Source organism: Globicephala melas, chromosome 3, assembly GCF_963455315.2.
Source record: "Globicephala melas chromosome 3, mGloMel1.2, whole genome shotgun sequence".
NCBI classification, from domain to species: Eukaryota; Metazoa; Chordata; class Mammalia; order Artiodactyla; family Delphinidae; genus Globicephala; species Globicephala melas.
This window is the reverse complement of record NC_083316.1, coordinates 142,948,859-142,970,430: the sequence shown is the minus strand read 5'-3', so window position 1 is coordinate 142,970,430 and position 21,572 is coordinate 142,948,859. Positions and strand designations below refer to the sequence as shown.

General features: G+C 41.5%; 1 protein-coding gene across 6 annotated transcripts in view; it reads right to left on the bottom strand.

Moving 5' to 3' along the window:
* Window positions 1-21,572, bottom strand: part of TENM2 (teneurin transmembrane protein 2) — a 3,004,989-nt gene that overhangs the window by 326,294 nt on the left and 2,657,123 nt on the right. For all 6 annotated transcript variants that reach the window (XM_060296575.1, XM_060296573.1, XM_060296574.1 and 3 more), the window contains one exon: window positions 2,479-2,713. In XM_060296575.1, coding sequence (XP_060152558.1) covers window positions 2,479-2,713 — 235 coding nt within the window. The remainder of the gene's footprint in view (window positions 1-2,478; window positions 2,714-21,572) is intronic.

Sequence of the window (21,572 nt, the reverse complement as noted above, 5' to 3'; positions counted from 1 at the left end):
AATGCTAATAAGAGACTGTATAAATCATATTTAAAAGAGAAACACAAAGTTCAACAATTCTATTAATTATTGCTAAAGTTTTCATATATGAGACAAGCTGCACATCCAAATTATATGTATTCAGTTCCATGGATGGAGTTTCAAATATCTGTGACTGACTTAGTAATAGCCCCATCTCAAGGGCCTTATATTCTCGAACTCTTGGCCCTTGCATGTACTGATCAAAGAACATCTGGATATGTTCTCCCTTGTTTTTTTCCTTCTGCTAGGCTTCAAGGTTTTGGCCACCTTACTTACTTCCCAAGCTTGCCTCCTCTAAAAGCATCACTGAGAAGCTCCAATCCTAGGAGAAATGCCATGTATCCTAACGATCTGCAGAAGGACTCTACAGGTCAGAAAGCATGTTCTGGGAGAACTTCAGGAGAACAAGAAGGGGATAGGCTTGGCTTTGCTGGTCCTCTCCTCCAGATCCTTTCAAGGGAACACTTTATTGCCAACTGATCACATCAGAAACTGGGCGATGGGAGATACGCTTATGCAGTGTATGTGTTCTCATCACCAACAGGAGGCTCTTTGTGAGGAGTAGACACTCTGATGGATCTTTCCCTGAAGACGTGACAATTAAGGCCATAAATATAGGTTCGTGGCTGTTCCTGCATCAGACAATCTGACCACCTTATTTTATGTGTAGCAACCATGAGAGTTCCATCCAATGCGGGTCATAATTTACCATCTCACTGAAGCCCTAGAACACTTGCAAGTTACTCTGCCCCCCAAGTCTAGATTCTGAATTTTTAAAACGCTAATAACAATGATTCCTTCCTACGTCATTGGATTGCTTCCATGCTTGAATGAGGTAGTGCATTGAAACCACTAACATCGGCATGTACAGACTGCACAATAAAAACTGGTTGTTAATGGCGATGGTGGTCCTCTTCTTTCCTTTTTCTCCTTCTTTTCCCCCAATATCTACCACATTTCTCCTTCCCTTTCTCCCTCCTCTTTCTTCATCCTAACCACTGTGCATAGCCTTTATGTCTAGAAACTAGTTTTCAAACAGTGGTCTGTTGATGTGAAAATAGTCTGACTAGTACCCAACAAACTCTACGGCAGTTCATAAATATAAGGACGAAAAAGACAGAGTCTTATCCAGCCTGAAAGACCACTACCAGCTATGAAAATATCCTAAGTTAAGCCTGGCGGACCAGTCAACTTTCAGCCTGGAACCTTTCCAGCAAAGCTACTTATTAGTGGGTTATTATATCAGTACAAATGCTTAAATCTATCTATTATATATAATATATGCATAGAGTTTCTATTGACTTTACTGACTGCAAGCCTTAGAGATTAAGACTGCAGGCCTGGTTACAAATCACCTAGAGTTGTTAGAAAATAAAATGCATTAAAGCTTGGGGTGACTACAGTGACAGTGGTACACAACTTATTCAAGATCTTGTTAATAAAACAAAACATATTAGAGATAAGAAACAACATCAAATGCTATGGCTTGCATAATTATTTCCAGCTGTGTGCAGAAAATTCACGGGCCATTACCAGAAAGATTACAGATTATTTCAGTCTTTCCTTAAACCTAAGTTATGAAAGTTTAAAAACTATGTGGGAACTTTTTGAAGGTTCAATATGAATTAGTCCTTCTCTCTTTAGTCTCCATGGTTCTTCCGGGCAAGGAAACTGTACCAATTGAAGCACACAAACCATGAAAGTGCCTGGGGGTGGAACAGCAAGGCCGTTCCAGTATCTGGCTGACCCACTGTCAATTACATTGCAGCTTGCCACACTGTGACCAATGCCCCTTCCTTCAGGTCACTAGGGCAGGTGTGATTTTGGAAGACCAGAAGCAAAGGTGAGAAAAGGACAGAAGCAAAGGCAAAACAAAACAAAGCCAGACCTGGAGATCACTTTGAAACCCTTCCCTCTCAACATAAGTGCTGCCGCTTTTTTCTTGTTTGTTTTTTTACACTATTGTTTGCCCCTCAGGCATCAGGCTGTTAGTGTATACAGGAGGGATTAAAGTGAGACTGCATGTTGGATGAAGTATAAATTAAAATTATACTGCTGTCAGTCTGGAATCAGGGATTGTTGCTCAAGGTCTCCCCAAACACTTAATTTCAAATGAGTCTTCATTTATTACTTCAAGAAAGGCTAAATGCATAATTTATCAGCAGCTTTCTGTCAATATACCCTTAGAAGCATGTTTCCCATGAGTCTTTGAGTAAAAATATGTTATGCTAATTCTATTAGTTGGGTACACAGGAGCTGTGGAAGAAAGTAAACAAGCATTAAAAGGAGACACATGTGAACGAAGAAATACCTATCAACCTACCGTCCAGGGTCAAATTACCAAGGGAACAGCACAGAGTTGGTAAACTTGTCCCATAATGTAGGCGGGATTTTCTCCCGACTGCTCTGGGCGGGTGATGCAGCAGGGAGCCAGGTGTGATCGTGATGGGGACTTACCGGGTCTCCAGGGGCACGTTGCTGTTTAGCACCCAGCTGTCCTGAAGCTGAACTGACTCGGGCGTGGTGGCCAGGTCGTTGGGCGCAGGAGCCGGGGCGTGAATCTGACTCCGCCGATTGGTCAGCGAGTTCCTGTTGAGGGAATTGGCTGACGAGTGGTGATGGGACAGCGTGTGGTTGTGCGGGGGTGGCAGAGGGGGCCTCAGAGTCGACTGGCTGTGGTGGTTCGGAGGGCCTGAGAAAAGAGGAAGGAGAAACGGCCATTAGGGGCTTCAGAATGCGGCCGCGTTCGCTCTGCAAGCCTGCGGAGGAGAGCCTGGAACAAAAGCCTCGATATTGACAATTGCCGAATGTCACGAACTACAGATGCAGATACGACTGTGTCCAGCATCCCAGTGTCAGTTACTAACGAATAGTATACTTTGATTTGCCTTTATCCCTCGGCATCAAATTAAGAATGAGAAACTAGGTTAGCAAAACCAGGCTGGTGAGGGCTGACCAGTGGAATTATTTGAAACATATTAATTCTGCAATGAAAGTAACATGATATTCAAGGCTGAGCATTGTTGTAACAAGTCCCTAGCCCATTTCCTGGTAAACCAGTACACTCCATACATTCTTTAAAAACATGGCATCTTTCTGAAGGTATAAGAAAGATGGCACGGGCTTCCCTGGTGGTGCAGTGGTTGAGAGTCCGCCTGCCGATGCAGGGGACACGGGTTCATGCCCCGGTCCGGGAAGATCCCACGTGCCGTGGAGCGGCTGGGCCCGTGAGCCATGGCCGCTGAGCCTGCGCGTCCGGAGCCTGTGCTCCGCAACGGGAGAGGCCACGACAGTGAGAGGCCCGCGTACCGCAAAAAAAAAAAATAAAAAAAAATAAAAAGATAGATGACACACTGTAAGTCAGGGAGTAGTAAATGTAAACACCTATCAGGGGCCAGGCAGGAAAGTGAAATGGACTGGGGTGAACTGGAGAGGGCAGGGAGCAGCCCTCACTCAGATCCAGGCTCACGTGGCCATGTAGGGGTTAGAGCTCAAAGCAGATGATCTTCCAGTTTTTCTAGGAGAGCTGAAGATCTGGACTTTTTCAAAAGACTTTTCTGTATTTTAAAAAATGTTGACAATTAAAAAATATGTGTGTGTCTTTGTGTATTTATATATATGTTTATATATACACACATATTCACATGTGTATGTATACTTTTTTTTTTAAATGAGAATCAACAAAACACACCTGTGAGCCCGCTCAGATCAGGGGCTTCATAACATCTGTCCTCTGAGAGATGAACCCTGAGGACCCAGTCTCTGGAGAAGGTCAGGGTTGATGTTTTCAAACCACGACCCTTACTCCAAATTGCATCCTGGTTTCTAAACTTGCAATCCTCTGTCCTTGCAGGAAAAACGCACAAAGGACAACTATACCCCTGTATTCCCCTGTAATTCCCCTGTAAGTATGACCACGGATGACAATTCCACACACCGTTTTCCTAGCAACCCACTTTCCACCTATGAAGTGAAATATTTGAAGCATAATGAAAATGAAGGTCGTTCACTATGCAACGTAAGCCTATAATTTGGTTTCAATGGCTACTGAAACATGACTTTTAATTTGTGTCCTTTGAGGAAGTTTATTTTGTGAAGCCTCCAGTCGGGGTTGGCAGCCCGCCAGGTGACTGCCAAGCCTTGTCATTTTGGCCCCTGCCAACTTTCAATATCCTCAGCCCCTGCTGTCCTGGCTTTCAGAAGTTGGCTCAAGTCATTTAAACAAGCAATTTGACACACATTTCAACTACTTGTCTCCTTAGGTGACCGGGCTACATCTCCAAAAGGTGTAATCTACATTCCGTGGCTCCTGGGAAGCTTGCAGAAACGTTCCGAAAGAAAGACAACATGTCAAGAAGATCCTAGGTTTGGAGAGCATCATGACCATCGAAAACAGGAAAGAAAAATACAGAGGAAAGTGGTTCCTTGAAGTTTGCATCTCTGGGCTGCAATTACTTGGGGGGATTTTTTTTTTTGGTGTGCAGAAAAAGACAACTACAACTAAAACCTAATGGGAAATGCCACTGTACAAGTTGTATAGATTTTAAATCGCGTCCTCCAAATGAACCTGTAATTCGTATTTTCCATTCTGCACCAGTGGCATTTTAAATATATCTTTGAGGGAGTTCCATTGCTGTAGCAGGCTACTATATTTTCTGGCATTGTTGTCTGTCTTGTAATCTATTATTATATAGTTATTTACGTTTGTCTGTCTTGTATTAGTGGAAAGAGGTGAGAAAAGGGGGTGAAATGATGTAATAATGATCCTTCAGAGATGCTATCCAAGCCCCTCACACAAGGTTAATGAATTCTCATGCCTTTCCTTCTCCCCCTCTCAACTCCCATCAAAGTGGTATCATTATTCTCCATTAGTTAGGTAATTATGAGACTTGCCTCGGGAAGGCGAGATGAATCAGTGTTCAAGCGAGAACCCACCCTTCCCAGCCCCAAGCCCTAACCTACCATCTCCCTCAGCTCCCCCGGCCCCCGCCCTCCAGCCCTCCAGACCACACACTCTCCCAAAGTACAAAGAGGCCGTGTGAGGGATTTAATTCACTAAATGAGATATCGGGACCCTCCTGCTTTCTGTCTGTTCACCCTGAGATTTCTCTGTCTGCTCCAGCCTGGGTGGCCCTTCCCTGTCCCTCTGTGTTCAGTGTGGGTGGAATTCCTGTGGTTGTCTTTCTGCGGACACAGCCAGGGGTGGTGCTGATGGGGGAATGGAAACGCCGACCCGGGTGTGGTGTGGTACGTTCCAAACAAAACAGAGGCTGAGTTTTCCAGTTAACTGAAAGAAACGGCAAACTCTCTTTCCATTTCTCCTAAAGAGAAGGCCTAGGGTTTCATGGGGTCGGGGGGAGATGGAGAAAGAAGTGCAGAGGAAGATGAGCAAATACTTAACTCTCCACTCACCCGGGTCCTCCTATAAAGCAACAAGCTCTTTCAGTGCACTTACATCAAATTACTGATAGCAATTATAACAAAAACTATCCCCCGTCCTCAATATCGAAAGATGTTCTCCTTACACGGCTGCTCATTTCCACTGTGACGTTGATCATATTTGCTCATTTATCTCTCTATCCAAAACACAAACTTTTCAACTAGGTACAGGAGATAGAAGGAAAAGACAATGACAACACAGAGGGGTAAAGGCTACCACTGGGGGAGAAGCAGAGCGGTGCGGGAGCATTGAGCCGGTGGTTAGGAGATAAAATCGGAAGAAATGAGTTCAAGGATCGGGTCTGACCCCTTTTGAGTTGTGTGACCCTGGGCCTGAGACTTCATTTAATTGTCCGTGTCCTCACCTGCCAAATGATGAAGACAGCAGTAACTACCTGTAAGGAAGTTCGAGGGGAAGATGAATGTAAAATGCTAAACATGCTACCCGATGGCTGGCAAGTTCCCCCAAACCGTGTGCAGGGAACACTGCTTGGTTCTCCTAGGAATAAACAGATGGATAAAGACGTAACTGCGGCTCTCAAGGATCCCAGATTTGAGGAGATGGAGTACACCCAGAGCTCATCTCTCTAGGCCAGGAGTCACAAACCAGCGGCGCCCAAGCTGAATATTACCAAAAATTCAAGGTCAAGATTGTATATCCTGTTCCAGACTTCTGACTTCTCTTGAAAACAAAAACCAATTGAAGTCTGTATTCTCTCAAGGCAACAATTGGATAGAGCTGAATGCCACTGGGTGGTTTTGTTTGTTTAGTTTGTTTTTGTCATCAGCCCGAATGATCCCTGCCATCTTCATCTGGTCGGATGTATGCATTTATGTTACTGGCTGGTGGGCATTTATGTTTCTGACTGCTGGCTTGACTTGGGGGTTCCTCAGCATTCTGTGTGGGTCACGTACCGCTAATATAACAACATCTCTGCTACAGCTAATGATCTCAAGCACTTTTTCGTGTATGTTTTTGTTATACTCCAATGCGTTATATATCATATATATATATATCCAATATATATATATGTGTTATACTCCAATGCGTTATATATCCAACATATATATATATATGTGTGTTATATATCCAATGCGTTTGCAGGATGTGACGGTTTTCTATTTCAAAAAATGCAGACAATGGTAAGCAACATGCCTTACTGCTTTCTAAGACGCTAAATGACATGAAAAGCCATTCTCCAAGGCAGGGTTGTCTTCAGTCTGTGGTGAAACAAAAATGAATAACCTCGGCTTGATGAAGGAAACTTCACATCCGCTCCGAGTTCCATACTTTTATTGGGCTTAATTCATGTGCATCAAATGGCCCTTCTACTACATAAATATGAAATCACATAATAATGTAATTGAGCCACAAATAACTATGTAACATAAACACTTACATGGTATCAACCTAATAAGTAGGCTTTTAGCAGGCAAAAGGCAACAGGCATTAAAATTGCTGTGTTAACCTATTATTCTACACCTGATTTATCTCGGGTCCAGAACCTGGAATTTGTTTTCAGGTACTGTGGGGCTTTTAGTCCTAGGAAGAAGGAGCTATATATTGGTTCTTTGTTAAAAGCTAGGGTGGGACAGGTGGGACTCGTAGCAAAGATAAGTTAATTTGTGGAGAAGGTGCTTCCTGTAGATTTAAAAATTAAGTGCTTGAATGAATGCTTAACTTGTCCTGTTTGCTTGTTTGGACTCATTTGCTGGAATGGTCTATGCTTCTGAGCATTTAGATTTGCTGTGGGACAGTTGCCAGCAATTTTGATCCTGACAGAGATGCCGTTCACATATTCTGTCCTTCCTAAATGCCAATTGGTTGACAGTAGAGTTTTAAAAAATAAAGCAGTGCTTCTTTATCAATTCACAACATCAATTCCAACAAAGTTGTGTGGCCACTAAAAAATCAACTCTGTTTTTAAAATTTTTTAAGTATAGTTGATTTATGATATCGTGTAAGTTTCAGTGTACAGCACAGCAATTCAGTTATACATATACTATATATGTATGTATATATATTCTTTTTCAGATTCTTTTCCCATATAGGTTATTATGTAATACTGAGTATAGTTTCCTGTGCTAAACAGTAGGTCCTCGTTGCTTATCTATTTTATACATGTTAATCCCAGCCTCCTAATTTATCCCTCCCCCCATCCCCCTTTCCCCTTTGGTAACCATTAGTTTGTTTTCTGTGTCTGTGAGTCTCTTTCTGTTTTGGAAATAAGTTCATTTGTGTCTTTTTCTTTTTTTTGATTCCACATATAAGCTATATCATATGGTATTTGTCTTTGTCTGGCTTACTTCACCTAGTATGATCATCTCTAGGTCTATCCATGTTGCTGCAAATGGCATTATTTCATTCCTTTTCATGGCTGAGTAGTATTCCATTGTGTATATATACTGGAGTATCAACTCTTGTGTTGACTAGATGAGTGGTGCTCAAATAGCGTGTGGAAATCAGCAACACCCACATTTTAAATAATGTATAAAGAAAGAATTTTCTTTGCAGCTAAGGAAGTAAATTCACAATAATTGGCTACTGTTGTTGCATTTTTCCTAAATAAACAGCTGGGGGAGGCATTAGGCTGGGTCTACCCTTGCCAAGCAGGGTGTTGATGAGAGTGGGAAGGCAGGGATGAACTGAGATTGGTGGTGTTTTGCCCACACCAATTATTCCTGGCAATTAAAAATGATGATAAAATGTGTGAAAGGAAAAATAAAAGTAGAGCCCTGCCTAGCTGCTAATAATTCACGCGTTCTTGGAGATGGCATGCCAGTTGCTGGCCTTTAAAAAAATGTCAACCCTTCGGACCCCAAGATAATGAATTAACCACAAACTGTCTGCCTTAAGAACTTCACCTTTGGAGCAAGTTCCATCCTGAGGGCAACCTGAAGATGCAAGAAGTGGGGATGGTGTTGACAGAGCTTCTGGAGTCTCTGGGTGATGAAAACTGGCACCAGGACACCCTGTTCAAATCTGACCTTGAATGGGAGCTAGAGGGAGTCGGAGGTGAGAATTTTCAAGCGTAACAGCCTCTGGTTAGAACTACGGAGAGTGGAGGCTATTGCGGATGGCCAGGCTGCTGGGTGGCTTTGAACCCCTGCTTGGCCACTTACTAGCTGTGTGACCACTGGAAAGTTACGTATTGTTTTCTGAGTCTGTTTCTTCATCTGTAAAATGGGTATAGAGATTTTACTTCTTTCATATGGTTGTTAGGAGAATCAAATGAGAATATGTATAGGGAGCCTAGCACAATTCTTAGCATATAGTAAGCTACCAACACATATTATTTTGTGTTATAGTTAATAATACCAGTAATAGTAATAACAACAATAGCAACCATGGTTCTGGTGAAAGTAATGAGTACGTCCTGGGTCGCTCCAGTTTTCCTAGCTCTTTGAGGTGGCAGCTTTCATGGTGAGGTATCACATCAGCATATGGAGGCGAAGTCACTAACCTCAGACCTCTCTACCTTCAAATTCTGTCTACAGAAGGGCATAGTGACTAAGTGACATGGCACAGGCATTAATACAGGTGGTCTTAAGAGCATCTCTCTAAGAGCCTGCCGAAGTGGAACTTGGGATTCAGAGCTGTCCCATTTCCATAAACAAATAATGACAACAAACCAATAATACTGACAATAGGTGCTATGAATTAACTCTCCCTGTGTGTCTGATCCTGTGGTAAGTGCTGTACTTAAATTATTTCAGGGTATTCCCACTCACTCCTATGGGATAGGTTCTCTTATCATCCCCATTTATACAGATCCTGCCCGTGAGGCTCAGAGAGGTTAAGTAATTCGTCAGTGGTCACACAGCTCAGTAAACGGTAGAGCTGATATTTGACCCCAGGGTCTCTTCCCCACTCTGCCGCATGCAGAGGAGCACGAGGCCCCAGAGAGAACGCACACAGGGAGGGAATGAGGACCCTGCTCCAGTTTATGCACGTCCCCTCAGATACAGAGGAAAACTGGCTTGACGCATTTCTTTGCACATGTGCTTAAACTGTAGAAGCAAATCTTGTGAGAAAGTGGAGGGAACCGCCCACCTCAAAGCTCTGCCCCTCACAGTGCTGCTTGAATCAGGAGAAATAGGCCAGAAGAGCCAAAGTGCAGCACAGTCTCTTTTCTGTGCTTTCCCAAAAGGCCCTCCTCAAGCCTCCTCCTCCACGCTGCATCCCTGGCTCCCAATTAGGTCTTCTGGAGGCAGAAACAAGGGCACACTGCTCCCATCTCATCCTGCCAGCTCCGACTGCAGGCACTTTGCCAATAGCCCGGGGTTGCGGGGAGGGGGGTCCAGATCCAGCTTCCTCCTACATTCGGAGAGAGGCTTACTTATTTGTCTCAAAGTACTGGATGCTGCGGACATTCAGCTTGCTCCCTCCCTCCCTGTCTTTAATATCTACTGAATGATTTGTTTCCTAAAGAGCGGACTCTTATTTTTTATTATTGACCCTCCTGTGGTATTGCTGGCTTTGCAGGATGGTTGGCTGGTCTGCAGTATTTCTTACAATTGGCTGCTATTGTCAGGCTGCACATTTCTCCGCATTTCAGAATAGAGGAGAAAAAAGAAAGCAGGATGAAGGAGCCAGCCAAGTTACGGCCTCTTTCTCATTTCCCAGGGGGCCTCAGATAGGCTCTGGCCGGTGCCTCTTGGCCTGAGTTGCACAGTCCTGGACCAGGGGCCATCCTTCATGGAAAGACCCCAGTCAGCCTGACCAGAGCACCAGAGAAGGAAAGGATGGTACTTACTCATAAGGAATGATCTGTAGTTCTCTTGCTTACATAAAATGTATGACCTCAGAGAAAAAACATTCCGGGTGCCTTCATAATGACACATCCCATGACAGAAGCATGGGGATTGCAGTCATAAGGAGGAATCACTTGCAGGCTTAGAAACCAAAGTTTTGTCACCTCTACCTACATTCATAAACAACTACAGTTTGGAGGGGACATATTAGTTCATCTAAGAACAATCGGTCACATTTAATAAGCCCCAGCTGTGTAATAAGCACTCTATATATTGTACCTTATTTCAAACTTATAATACTCTACTCAGTATTCTGTAAAAACCTATATGAGAAAAGAATCTGAAAAAGAATGAATATATGTATATGTGTAACTGAATCACTTTGCTGTACACCTGAAACTAACACAACATTGTAAAATCAACTATACTCCAATAAAATCAAAATGAAAAAAAACTTACAATAACCTTCAGAATAGATATTGTTGTCCACTTTAAAGATGAGGAAATGGAGGGGCAAGGAGGTTAAATGATATGCTTCCCTTCGTACATTTTGTATTTAACTGTATACATTTGGGCCCGTTTCCAGCGCACACAGGGTACATCTCTTTCATCACCCTTGGCACAAGGTTTTGTATTATTTTTGGACTCTCCTGTGTTCCCAGCTAGACTGTGAGCTCCTCCAATGCAAAGAGCATGTCTCTCTTATTTTTATATCCCCGGCACAAGGCTACAGTACCTGGCACAGAAGGAGCACAGAGTGAATGAACAAATGAATTGACAACTCATGTCCCTGGAGGGTGGTGAGCCTCAGCAGAGAGGGATCAGAGTAGATTTTTGCCTCTGTTCTTTGAGCATGTAGTTAATTCCCCTAATGCTTACTGCCCTCAGAGGGTCCATTAACAGGGAGAGAGCCAGACACGGGAAGAAGGTGACTTCCATCCCCTCTGTTTTAATTTGTTTGTTTTTTCCTGGCTCTGCCTGAATTCCTTTTTATTTTTATTAATAACAATCTTACTGAGCTATAATAAAATTCAGCTCCTTGGAGTGTACATTTTAGTATTTTAAAAGTATATTCACCGAGATGTGCAAACATCACTGTTGTCTAATTTTAGGACATTTCTGTCACCACCCCTCTCCCTCCGGCAAGGAAACCCCATACCCATTAGCAGGTGCTTTCCAATACCTCCTGTTAATCTACTCTCTGTTCCCATGAATTTGCCTATTCTGGACATTTCATTTTAATTAATTTATTTGTTTATTTTTGGCTGCATTGGGTCTTTGTTGCTGCGCGCGGGCTTTCTCTAGTTGCGGTAAGCGGGGGCTACTTTTCGTTGTGGTGCGAGGGCTTCTCATGCGGTGGCTTCTCTTGTTGCGGAGCATGAGCTCTAGGCACGCAGGCTCAGTAGTTGTGGCTCGTGGCTCTAGAGCACAGGCTCAGTAGTTGTGGCCCACGGGCTTATGTTGCTTCGGGGCGTGTGGGATCTTCTGGACCAGGGCTTGAACCCTTGTCCCCTGCATTGGCAGGCAGATTCTTAACCACTGCATCACCAGGGAAACCCTGGACATTTCATATAAATGGTGATTCCCTCTGTTTTTTTTTATAACCACGATGTTTGTCTATTGCAGAGTCCCGTTGGGACCAATCAAAGTTAGATCTCAGATGGGGGCCACTTCATACCATTTAAAAAAAATCTTTCCCGGGCAACCTGAAGCCAGTCCTTCACAGGAGCTTTTTGGCTGGGGCCCCACTGATGTTGATATTTTTCAGGTGGAGATTGTTAGGCGATGGCCATTTGAGAGCCAACTGTACACTTGAGGGTCTGAGGGGGATCCTGAAATTCGTTCCAGTGCTTCAGGCATGGCTGTAATCACAGCAGAGAGCCATTTCTGGTCAGCCAAAACCTAGCCACGCACAGGCAGGGACTCTCGAGGGGAGGAAGGAAGAGAGCCAGAAGTCTTGAATCGGGTGCCAAACCAGCAGCTACCCTTGAATGACAAGCTTAACAGTGCTTGTTGGTTTGGGACTGTACCGCCCAAATAGGGCAAGTTCTCACCTCTGATGGATCACAAAGGGATTTTCATCATAGACGCCACATCATTTTACCATAGCCCTATACTCACTCCTTGCTTTCTTAAATCATCAGGAAACTCTCACTTGAGATCAATGTCAACTCCATTAGCTACTTTCCAAGTGACAAATACAAAAAGAAAAAAAAAAGACCACTTGAAATATTTGAGAGAAATCCTCCTAAAGAGAAGATTCTATTGCGAAGTTACATCTGAGCAGGGCCTGTCTGAGCATTTCAATAAATCTACATTACCTTAGGTGTTTTGGCATCCTCTGGGAGAGGAATGCCTATCACTAGAAAGTAATGATTCTGGGTTTTTCAATTGCCCCAAGGATCCTGACAATGCTATTAAGACCCATGCTCTCCCTGTCGAGAAGTTTAGGAGTGAAATTATTAATACGCCCAGACGTTATGTTGATTGTTGCGCTGTAGCAGAAAATACTCTCTCTCTTATTTGAGCTGCATTATCACTTTCCCAGGCAGAGAACTGCATCAAAAATTTAAACTCTCATTCCAGCTCATCGCATAGCTTTTCAAGGTCTTATTGTAAAATAGGTTGGGCATAATTTGGATATTTCTCTACCCATGAAAGATAGTATGTTTTTCAAAGGCCAGACTATTTTTTTTTTTAAATAAAAATCACAGTGGAATTTTCTCCCATCAATACGTCATTCTTTAGCTCTCTAACTAGGTTTTCCTTGGGGTGTATTTCATTCCTTTTTTTTTTTTTTCTTTGAAATGGTCACAATTCTTTCCCCTGAACATAGGAAGAGGATCAAAACAAAGATAAAATATGATTTTGATTTCAGATTGAGCCTCTGAGTAACAGAAGGATGGGTACAAGCTCTGATCTACACCATTCGTTAATACCAAGAATGACTGAAGCGCACTAGTTAAATGGCAAGGACAGGATAAAGGTTCCTAGAGCATTTTCACTTCAAAACTCAGCAGAATTATTTACTATCTGGGTGACCTTTTCCCCAGATCTCTTGTGGTATGCACCTTATAGGGCAAGGGAACAGAAGTTTCTCCACACTATATAAACAGAAGTCAGGGGAATGTCAGACCTTGAACTGCATCTGGTTTCATGTCAAGTGACAGCTGCTATAATGGGATATACAGAGCATATTGCTGGAGATGTTTTCAGGATACTCTATCTGCCTTCAAAATACACACACACACACACACACACACACACACACACACACACACACATACACACACACACACAAGCACATAATTATCCCAGAGAAACAAATATCTGAGAGCTTCCTGAAGAAGCATTCCCCTCCCAGGATTACATGGTTCAGGTACTATCAGAGAGAGTGCCCTTTGGATTTTCTTTATAATTGTTTGGTGTTTTCTCTCAAAGTTGTCTTGGAACTGCTCTGCACTCTTAGTTAAAGTGGATCAGACAGTGCTCAAGGTTCTTCTTATGATGTAGCATGGATGATGAACAGGTATATCCAGCACTGAGGAAGGTAAGATGAGAAAATCCACCCCTTGGCGCTACCCAGGAGTCCCAGGATGCAAACAACTTTCAGAAAACACTGGGACCAACAGGATGCCAGTGTGCTCTGCCGATCTCAGTTTTGCGGGGGAGGAGGTGTCAATGACATTAGAATCACCATCTCCTACTGTGCCCCCGCCTTGAAAAACAGGGTTTCCTCTTAGCCATGGTTCATCATGCCATTGCCAGGGATTTTTCACAGTCTTTTCAACATTGATTTCTCCAGTTTTGCCAGGGCAACTTCTGTCGACAACCAGAGTTATGAAGTAGGTAACCCGTCTGGCCTTCTGTTTCCCCATCCATAAAAGGTGGTTAATAACCATCCCTACTTGGTAAAGAGAGTTAAATGAGATAGTATGTTTAAAGCTAAAGTGCTTAGAAAATGCATTATGAATAGGAAGTACTTAGGAAATGTCAGTATTTAGTTATTTTTGCCTAACCAGGCTAATTCTTTCTAGAGATGGTGGAGAGAGGAGTGAAATAGATCCTGTGACTCCAAGATTTTTTCAACGACCTGGAAAACTTCCTGCTGCCCAATATTCTTGAGGTAAATAGCACCATTAAGTACATGGGACCCTTATCTAAAAAAAATGATACAAATGAACTTATTTATAAAACAGAAATAGATTCACAGACGTAGAAATAAACTTATGGTTACCAAAGGGGAAAGAGGGGGAGGGATAAATTAGGAGTTTGGGATTAACATATACACACTACTATACATAAAACAGACAAACAACAAGGACCCTTTGTATAGCACAGGGAACTATATTCAGTATCTTATAATAAATTATAATGGAAAAGAATCTGAAAGGAACAGATATATGTACATATGTATACATATATCACAGATATACCTGTATCTATACCTATATCTATATCTATATGTACAACTGAATCAATTTGCTGTACACCTGAAACTAACACATAGTAAATCAACTATACTTCAATTAAAAAACAACAACAACAAAGGGTCTTTTCCTACTCATGAGTTACAATAGCTCTAGGTCTTAAAACATATCGAAATAATCAGTGCTCTTAATTTTCACCTTTTGTAACTTAAACGCATTGAAATAGAACCATCTGATAGTTGGCAATTTGAAGGACCTTATAAGTAGCTTTTCACTTTTTATAAATTCTCTTATTCCCTATGAAAATCAGCATTAGGAAAGCTTAGCTTTTCTTGAACCTTGGTGTTCCTATTTAGTATCAGCCCTCATTTTGCATGAAAAACTTGTGGAAAATCCAGATGTTTAAGTTTCTTTTGCTGAGGTTCACCTGTGAGCCAAGCAAGTTGCTCTATTACTGCTATTCACCAGTGAACCCACTGAGGCCCTGAGTTATTCATCACATTTGGATGGCATAAGTCATGAATTAGCAATTTGTTTCTCAGGGCTTCTTGGGTTACTAAAACTTTCTAGTATTTATCATCTCAAATGGGATTATTCTTAATCCCATAACAGAGAATGAGTCATCTCCTTCATGAAATAATCAGATTTGGTAAAGCAAATAATTTCCATTTCTAACACTGCTTATCTGACACTTTAACAGTGTGGCCTGGGAAGGCTTCTCAATAAGATGATATTTGATCAAAGACCTGAAGGAAAGAGGGAGAGAGCCATTCTAATATCTGGGAGAAGAAATATAGCAGGCAGAGAAAAAGCAAGAACACAGACATTTTAAAATCTGGGATGTGTGTAGGGATTGGCCAGATTATCAGCCTAGGTTTGTCTCTTCCATTCAGCTTCAAGCCTTGTTCTCAAAGAAAATATTGAACACTGAGCCTGCACTCTAGAGCCCACAAGCCACAACTACTGAGCCTGCATGCCACAACTCCAGAAGCCCATGCACCTACAGCCCGTGCTCTGCAACAAGAGAAGCCACTGCTATGAGAAGCCTGCACACCGCAATGAAGAGTAGCCCCCGCTCGCCACAACTAGAGAAAGCCCGTGTGCAACAACAAAGACCCAACGCAGCCAAAGATAAAATAAATAAAAGAAAATAAATTAATTAAAAACAACAACAACAACATTGAAGTAGATAAGAAAGGCCCTCCTCTGGGACCAGCGGAGTGGGAGAGGAGTGGAAGATGTTTGCCCCACCCACTCGACCCCAGGAATCCAACTGAGCTCCCAGGCCGGGTCCCCCACCCTCCAAGGCACCACCCCCTGCCGCATAGGTCCTGGGGGTGTAGGATGGAGGCCAAGGGAGAGCAGGAGAGGCAGGCAGGAGGGGGCCTCCAGGACTGGAGGAGCAGGAGAAGAGTGGAGGGCATTGTTCCCACCCTTTTGGGCCTAGAGAGCCTGCTGGGCTCCCAGGAAGGGTCCCCCGCCCGCTGAGACCAGAGGCAGGAGGCACACCTGGGCCCCTTCTCTTCCACTAAGCCTAAGCTCCACAGCTCCCAGGGCCTTTTCCAGCCCTGGGGGGGGGGGTCCTAAGCATAGGCCCCGCCCACCATTCAAACCCCACCCCTGCTTAGGCCCTGCCCTCCACAGCCAAGGTCATTTCCACCTTTTTTGTTTTCCTCCTCCTCTTTTTTTTTTTACTATTGTGGTTCTGTTTTACCTTCCAGTTGTTGTTTCATCGATATTTTTATTTTTATATTCTTTCTAACATATCTGTTAGTTACCTAGTCTAATTTTATTTTTTACTTTGCTATTGTTTTCCTTTTTTTGTTGTTTTTTTGCCACCCTGCATGGCTTGCAGGATCTTGGTTCATGACCCAGGAGCTGGGCCAAAGCTCCTGCGGTGGGAGCTCTGAGTCTGAACCACTGGACTAACAGAGAACCTCAGATCCCAGGGTATCTTCATCAGGGTGAGGTCCCCTGGAGGTCCTCATCTTGGCACCAATACCCAGCTCTACCCAACAGCCTATAAGCTCCAGTGTGGGAAGCCTCATGCCAAACAACCTGTAAGACAGGAACACAATTCTACTAATCGAAAAAAAGAAAAAAATGAGATGGTAAAAAAATATGTCACAGATGAAGGAGCAAGGTAAAAATCCTACAAGACCAAATAAATGAAGAGGAAATAGGCAATCTACCTGAAAAAGAATTCAGAGTAATGATAGTAAAGATGATCCAGAACCTCAGAAAAAGAATGGAGGCACGGATTGAGAAAATACAAGAAATTTTTAACAAAGATCTAGAGAACTAAAGGACAAACAAACAGTGATGAACAACACAATAACTGAAATGAAAAATACTCTAGAAGGAATCAATAATAGAATAACGGAGGCAGAAGAACAAATAAATGAGCTGGAAGACAAAATGGTGTAAGTAACAGCTGAGGAGTAGAATAAACAAAAAAGAATGAAAAGAATTGAAGACAATCTCAGAGACCTCCTGGACAACACTAAACGCACCAACATTCGAACTATAAGGGTCCCAGAAGAAGAAGAGAAAAAGAAAGGGTCTGAGAAAATATTCGAACAGATTATAGTGGAAAACTTCCCTAACATGGGAAAGGAAATAGTCACCAAAGTCCAGGAGCCACAGAGAGTCCCATACAGGATAAACCCTATGAGAAGCACACCAAGACACATATTAATCAAACTAACAAAAATTAAATTCAAAGAAAAAATATTAAAAGCTGCAAGGGAAAAACAAAAAATAACATACAAAGGAATCCCCATAAGGTTATCAGCTGATTTTTCAGCAGAAACTCTGGAGACCAGAAGGGAGTGGCAGGATATACTTAAAGTGATGAAAGAGAAAAACCTACAACCAAGATTACTCTACCTAACAAGGATCTCATTCAGATTCCATAGAGAAATCAAAAGCATTTCAGAAAAGCAAAAGCTAAGAGAATTCAGCACCACCTAACCAGCTTTACAACAAATGTAAAAGAAACTTCTCTAGGCAGGAAACATGAGAAGAAAAAGACCCACAAAAACAATCCCACAAATTAAGAAAATGGTAATAGGAACACACATATCGATAATAATCTTGAATGTAAATGGATTAAATGCCCCAACCGAAACACACAGACTGGCCGAATGGATACAAAAATGAGACCCATATATATGCTGCCTACAAGAGACCCACTTCAGACCTAGGGACACATACGGACTGAAAGTGAAGGGATGGAAAAAGATATTCCATGCAAAAGGAAATTAAAAGAAAGCTGGAGTAGCAATACTCATATCAGATAAAACAGACTTTAAAATAAAGACTTTCATGAGAGATAAGGAAGGACACTACATAATGATCAAGGGATCAACCCAAGAAGAAGATATAACAATCATAAAGGTTCATGCACCCAACACAGGAGCACCTCAATACATAAGGCAAACACTAACAACCATGAAAGGGGAAACTGACAGTAACACAATAATCGTAGGGGACTTTAACACCTCACTTACATCAATGGACAGATCATCCAAACAGAAAATAAATAAGGAAACACAAGCTTTAAATGACACAACAGACCAGATAGATTTAATTGATATTTATAGAACATTCCACCCCAAAGTGGCAGAATACACTTTCTTCTCAGGTGCACATGGAGTGTTCTCCAGGATAGATCACACCTTGGGTCACAAATCAAGCCTTGGAAAATTTAAGAAAACTGAAATTGTATCAAGCATCTTTTCTGACCACAACGCTATGAGACTGGAAATTAATTACAGGAAAAAAACTGTAAAAAACACAAATACGTGGAGGCTAAACAGTGCACTACTAAATAACTAAGAGACCACTGAAGAAATCAAAGAAGAAATAAAAAGATACATAGAAGCAAATGACAATGAAAACACGACGACCCAAAACATATGTGACGCAGCAAAAGCAGTTCTAAGAGGGAAGTTTATAGCAATACAATCCTACCTTAAGAAACAAAAAAATCTCAAATAAACGATCTAACCCTACATTTAAAAGAGCTAGGGAAAGAAGAACAAAGGAAACACAAAGTCAGTAGAAGGAAAGAAATCATAAAAATCAAAGCAGAAATAAATGAAATAGAAACGAAGAAAACAATAGCAAAGATCAATAAAACTAAAAGCTGGTTCTTTGAGAAGATAAACAAAATTGATAAACCCTTAGCCAGACTCATCAAGAAAAAAGGGAGAGGATGCACATCAATAAAACTAAAAATGAAAAAGGAGAAATGACAACTGACACTGCCGAAATACAAAGGATTATAAGAGACTACTACAAACAACTATATGCCAAAAAAATGCACAACCACGAAGAAATGGACAAATTCTTGGAAAGGTACAATTTTCCCAGACTGAACCAGGAAGAATTAGAAAATATAAACAAACCTATCACAACTAATAAAATTGAAACTGTTATTAAAAATCTTCCAACAAACAAAAGTCCAGGACCAGATGGCTTCACAGGTGAATTCTATCACACATTTAGAGACGAGCTAACGCCAATCCTTCTCAAGCTCGTCCAAAAATTTGCAGAGGCAGGAACACTCCCAAATTCATTCTATGAAGCCACCATCACCCTGATACCAAAACCAGAAAAAGATATCACACAAAAAAGAAAATTATAGACCAGTATCACTGATGAACGCAGATGCAAAAATCCTGAATAAAATACTAGTAAACAGAATCCAACAACATAGTAAAAGGATCATACAGCATGATTAAGTGGGATTTATCCCAGGGATGCAAGGATTCTTCAATACACACAAATCAATCAATGTGACACACCATATTAACAAATTAAGGAATAAAACCATAGGATCATCTCAATAGATGCAGAAAAAACTTTCGACAAAATTCAACACCCATTTATGTCAAAAACTCGCCAGAAAATGGGCATAGAGGGAACCTACCTCAACATAATAAATGCCATATATGACAAATGCACAGCAAACATCATACTCAATGGTGAAAAACTGAAACCATTTCCACTAAGATCAGGAACAAAACAAGGATGTCCACTCTTGCCACTCTTATTCAACATAGTTTTGGAAGTCCCAGCCATGGTAATCAGAGAAGAAAAAGAAATGAAAGGAATACAAATTGGAAAGAAAGAAGTAACATTGTCACTGTTTGCAGATGACATGATACTATACACAGAAAATCCTAAAGATGCCCAGAAAACGACTAGAACTAATCAATGAATTTGGTAAGGTTGCAGGATACAAAATTAATGCACAGAAATCTCTTGCATTCCTATACACTAACAACAAAAAATCAGAAAGAGAAATTAAGGAAACAATCCCATTTACCATTGCAACAAAAAGAATAAAATACCTAGGAATAAACCTACCTAGGCAGGTGAAAGACTTGTACTCAGAAGACTATAAAACACTGATGAAAGAAACCAAAGATGACATAAACAGATGGAGAAATATACCATGTTCTTGGATTGTAAGAATCAATATTGTGAGAATGACTATACTACCCAAAGCAGTCTACAGATTCAATGCAATCCCTATCAAACTACCAATGGCATTCTTCACAGAAACAGAACAAAAAATTTTACAATTCGTATGGAAACACAAAAGACCCCAAATAGCCAAAGCAGTCTTGAGAAAGAAAAACAGAGCTGGAGGAATCAGGCTCCCCGACTTCAAACTATACTACAAAGCTACAGTAATCAAGAGAGTATGGTACTGGCACAAGAACAGAAATATAGATCAATGGTACAGGATAGAAAGCCCAGAGATAGACCCACGCACATATGGTCACTTAGTTTACGACAAAAGAGGCAAGAACATACAATGGAGAAAAGATAGCCTCTTTAATAAGTGGGGCTGGGAAAACTGGACAGCTACATGTAAAAGAATGAAATTAGAACACTCCCTAACACCATACACAAAAATAAACTCCAAATGGATAAAAGACCAAAATGTAAGGCCGGACACTATAAAACTTTTAGAGGAAAACATAGGAAAAACACTCTTTGACATAAATCACAGCAAGATCTTTTTTGATCCACCTCCTAGAGTAATGGAAATAAAAACAAAAATGGGACCTAATGAAACTTAAAAGCTTTTGCACAGCAAAGGAAACCATAAACAAGACAAAAAGACAACCCTCAGAATGGAAGAAAATATTTGCAAATGAAAAAACGGACAAAGGATTAATCTCCAAAATAGACAAACAGTTCATGGAGCTCAATATCAAAAAACGAACAATCCAATTAAAAAATGGGTGGAAGACCTAAATAGACATTTCACTGAGGAAGACATACAGATGGGCAAGAGGCACATGAAAAGATGCTCAACATCACTAATTATTAGAGAAATGCAAATCAAAACTACAATGAGGTATCATCTGATGCTGGTCAGAATGGCCATTATTAAAAAATCTAGAAACAGTAAATGCTGGAAAGGGTGTGGTGAAAGGGAACCCTCCTACACTGTTGGTGGGAATGTACATTGATACAACCACTATGGAGAACAGTATGGAGGTTCCTTAAAAAACTAAAAATAGAACTCCCATATGACCCAGAAATCCCACTACTGGGCATATACCCTGAGAAAACCATAATTCAAAAAGAGACAGGTACCACAATATTCACTATTTACAATAGCCAGGACACGGAAGCAGCCTAAGTGTCCATCGACAGATGAATGGATAAAGAAGGTGTGGCACATATATACAATGGAATATTACTCAGCCATAAAAAGAAATGAAACTGAGTTATTTGTAGTGAGGTGGATGGACCCAGAGTCTGTCGTACAGAGTGAAATAAGTCAGAAAGAGAAAAACAAATACCGTATGCGCAAAAAGATACAAAAAAACAGGTACTGATGAACCCAGTGGCAGGGCAGGAATAAAGACGTAGACATAGAGAATGGACTTGAGGACACAG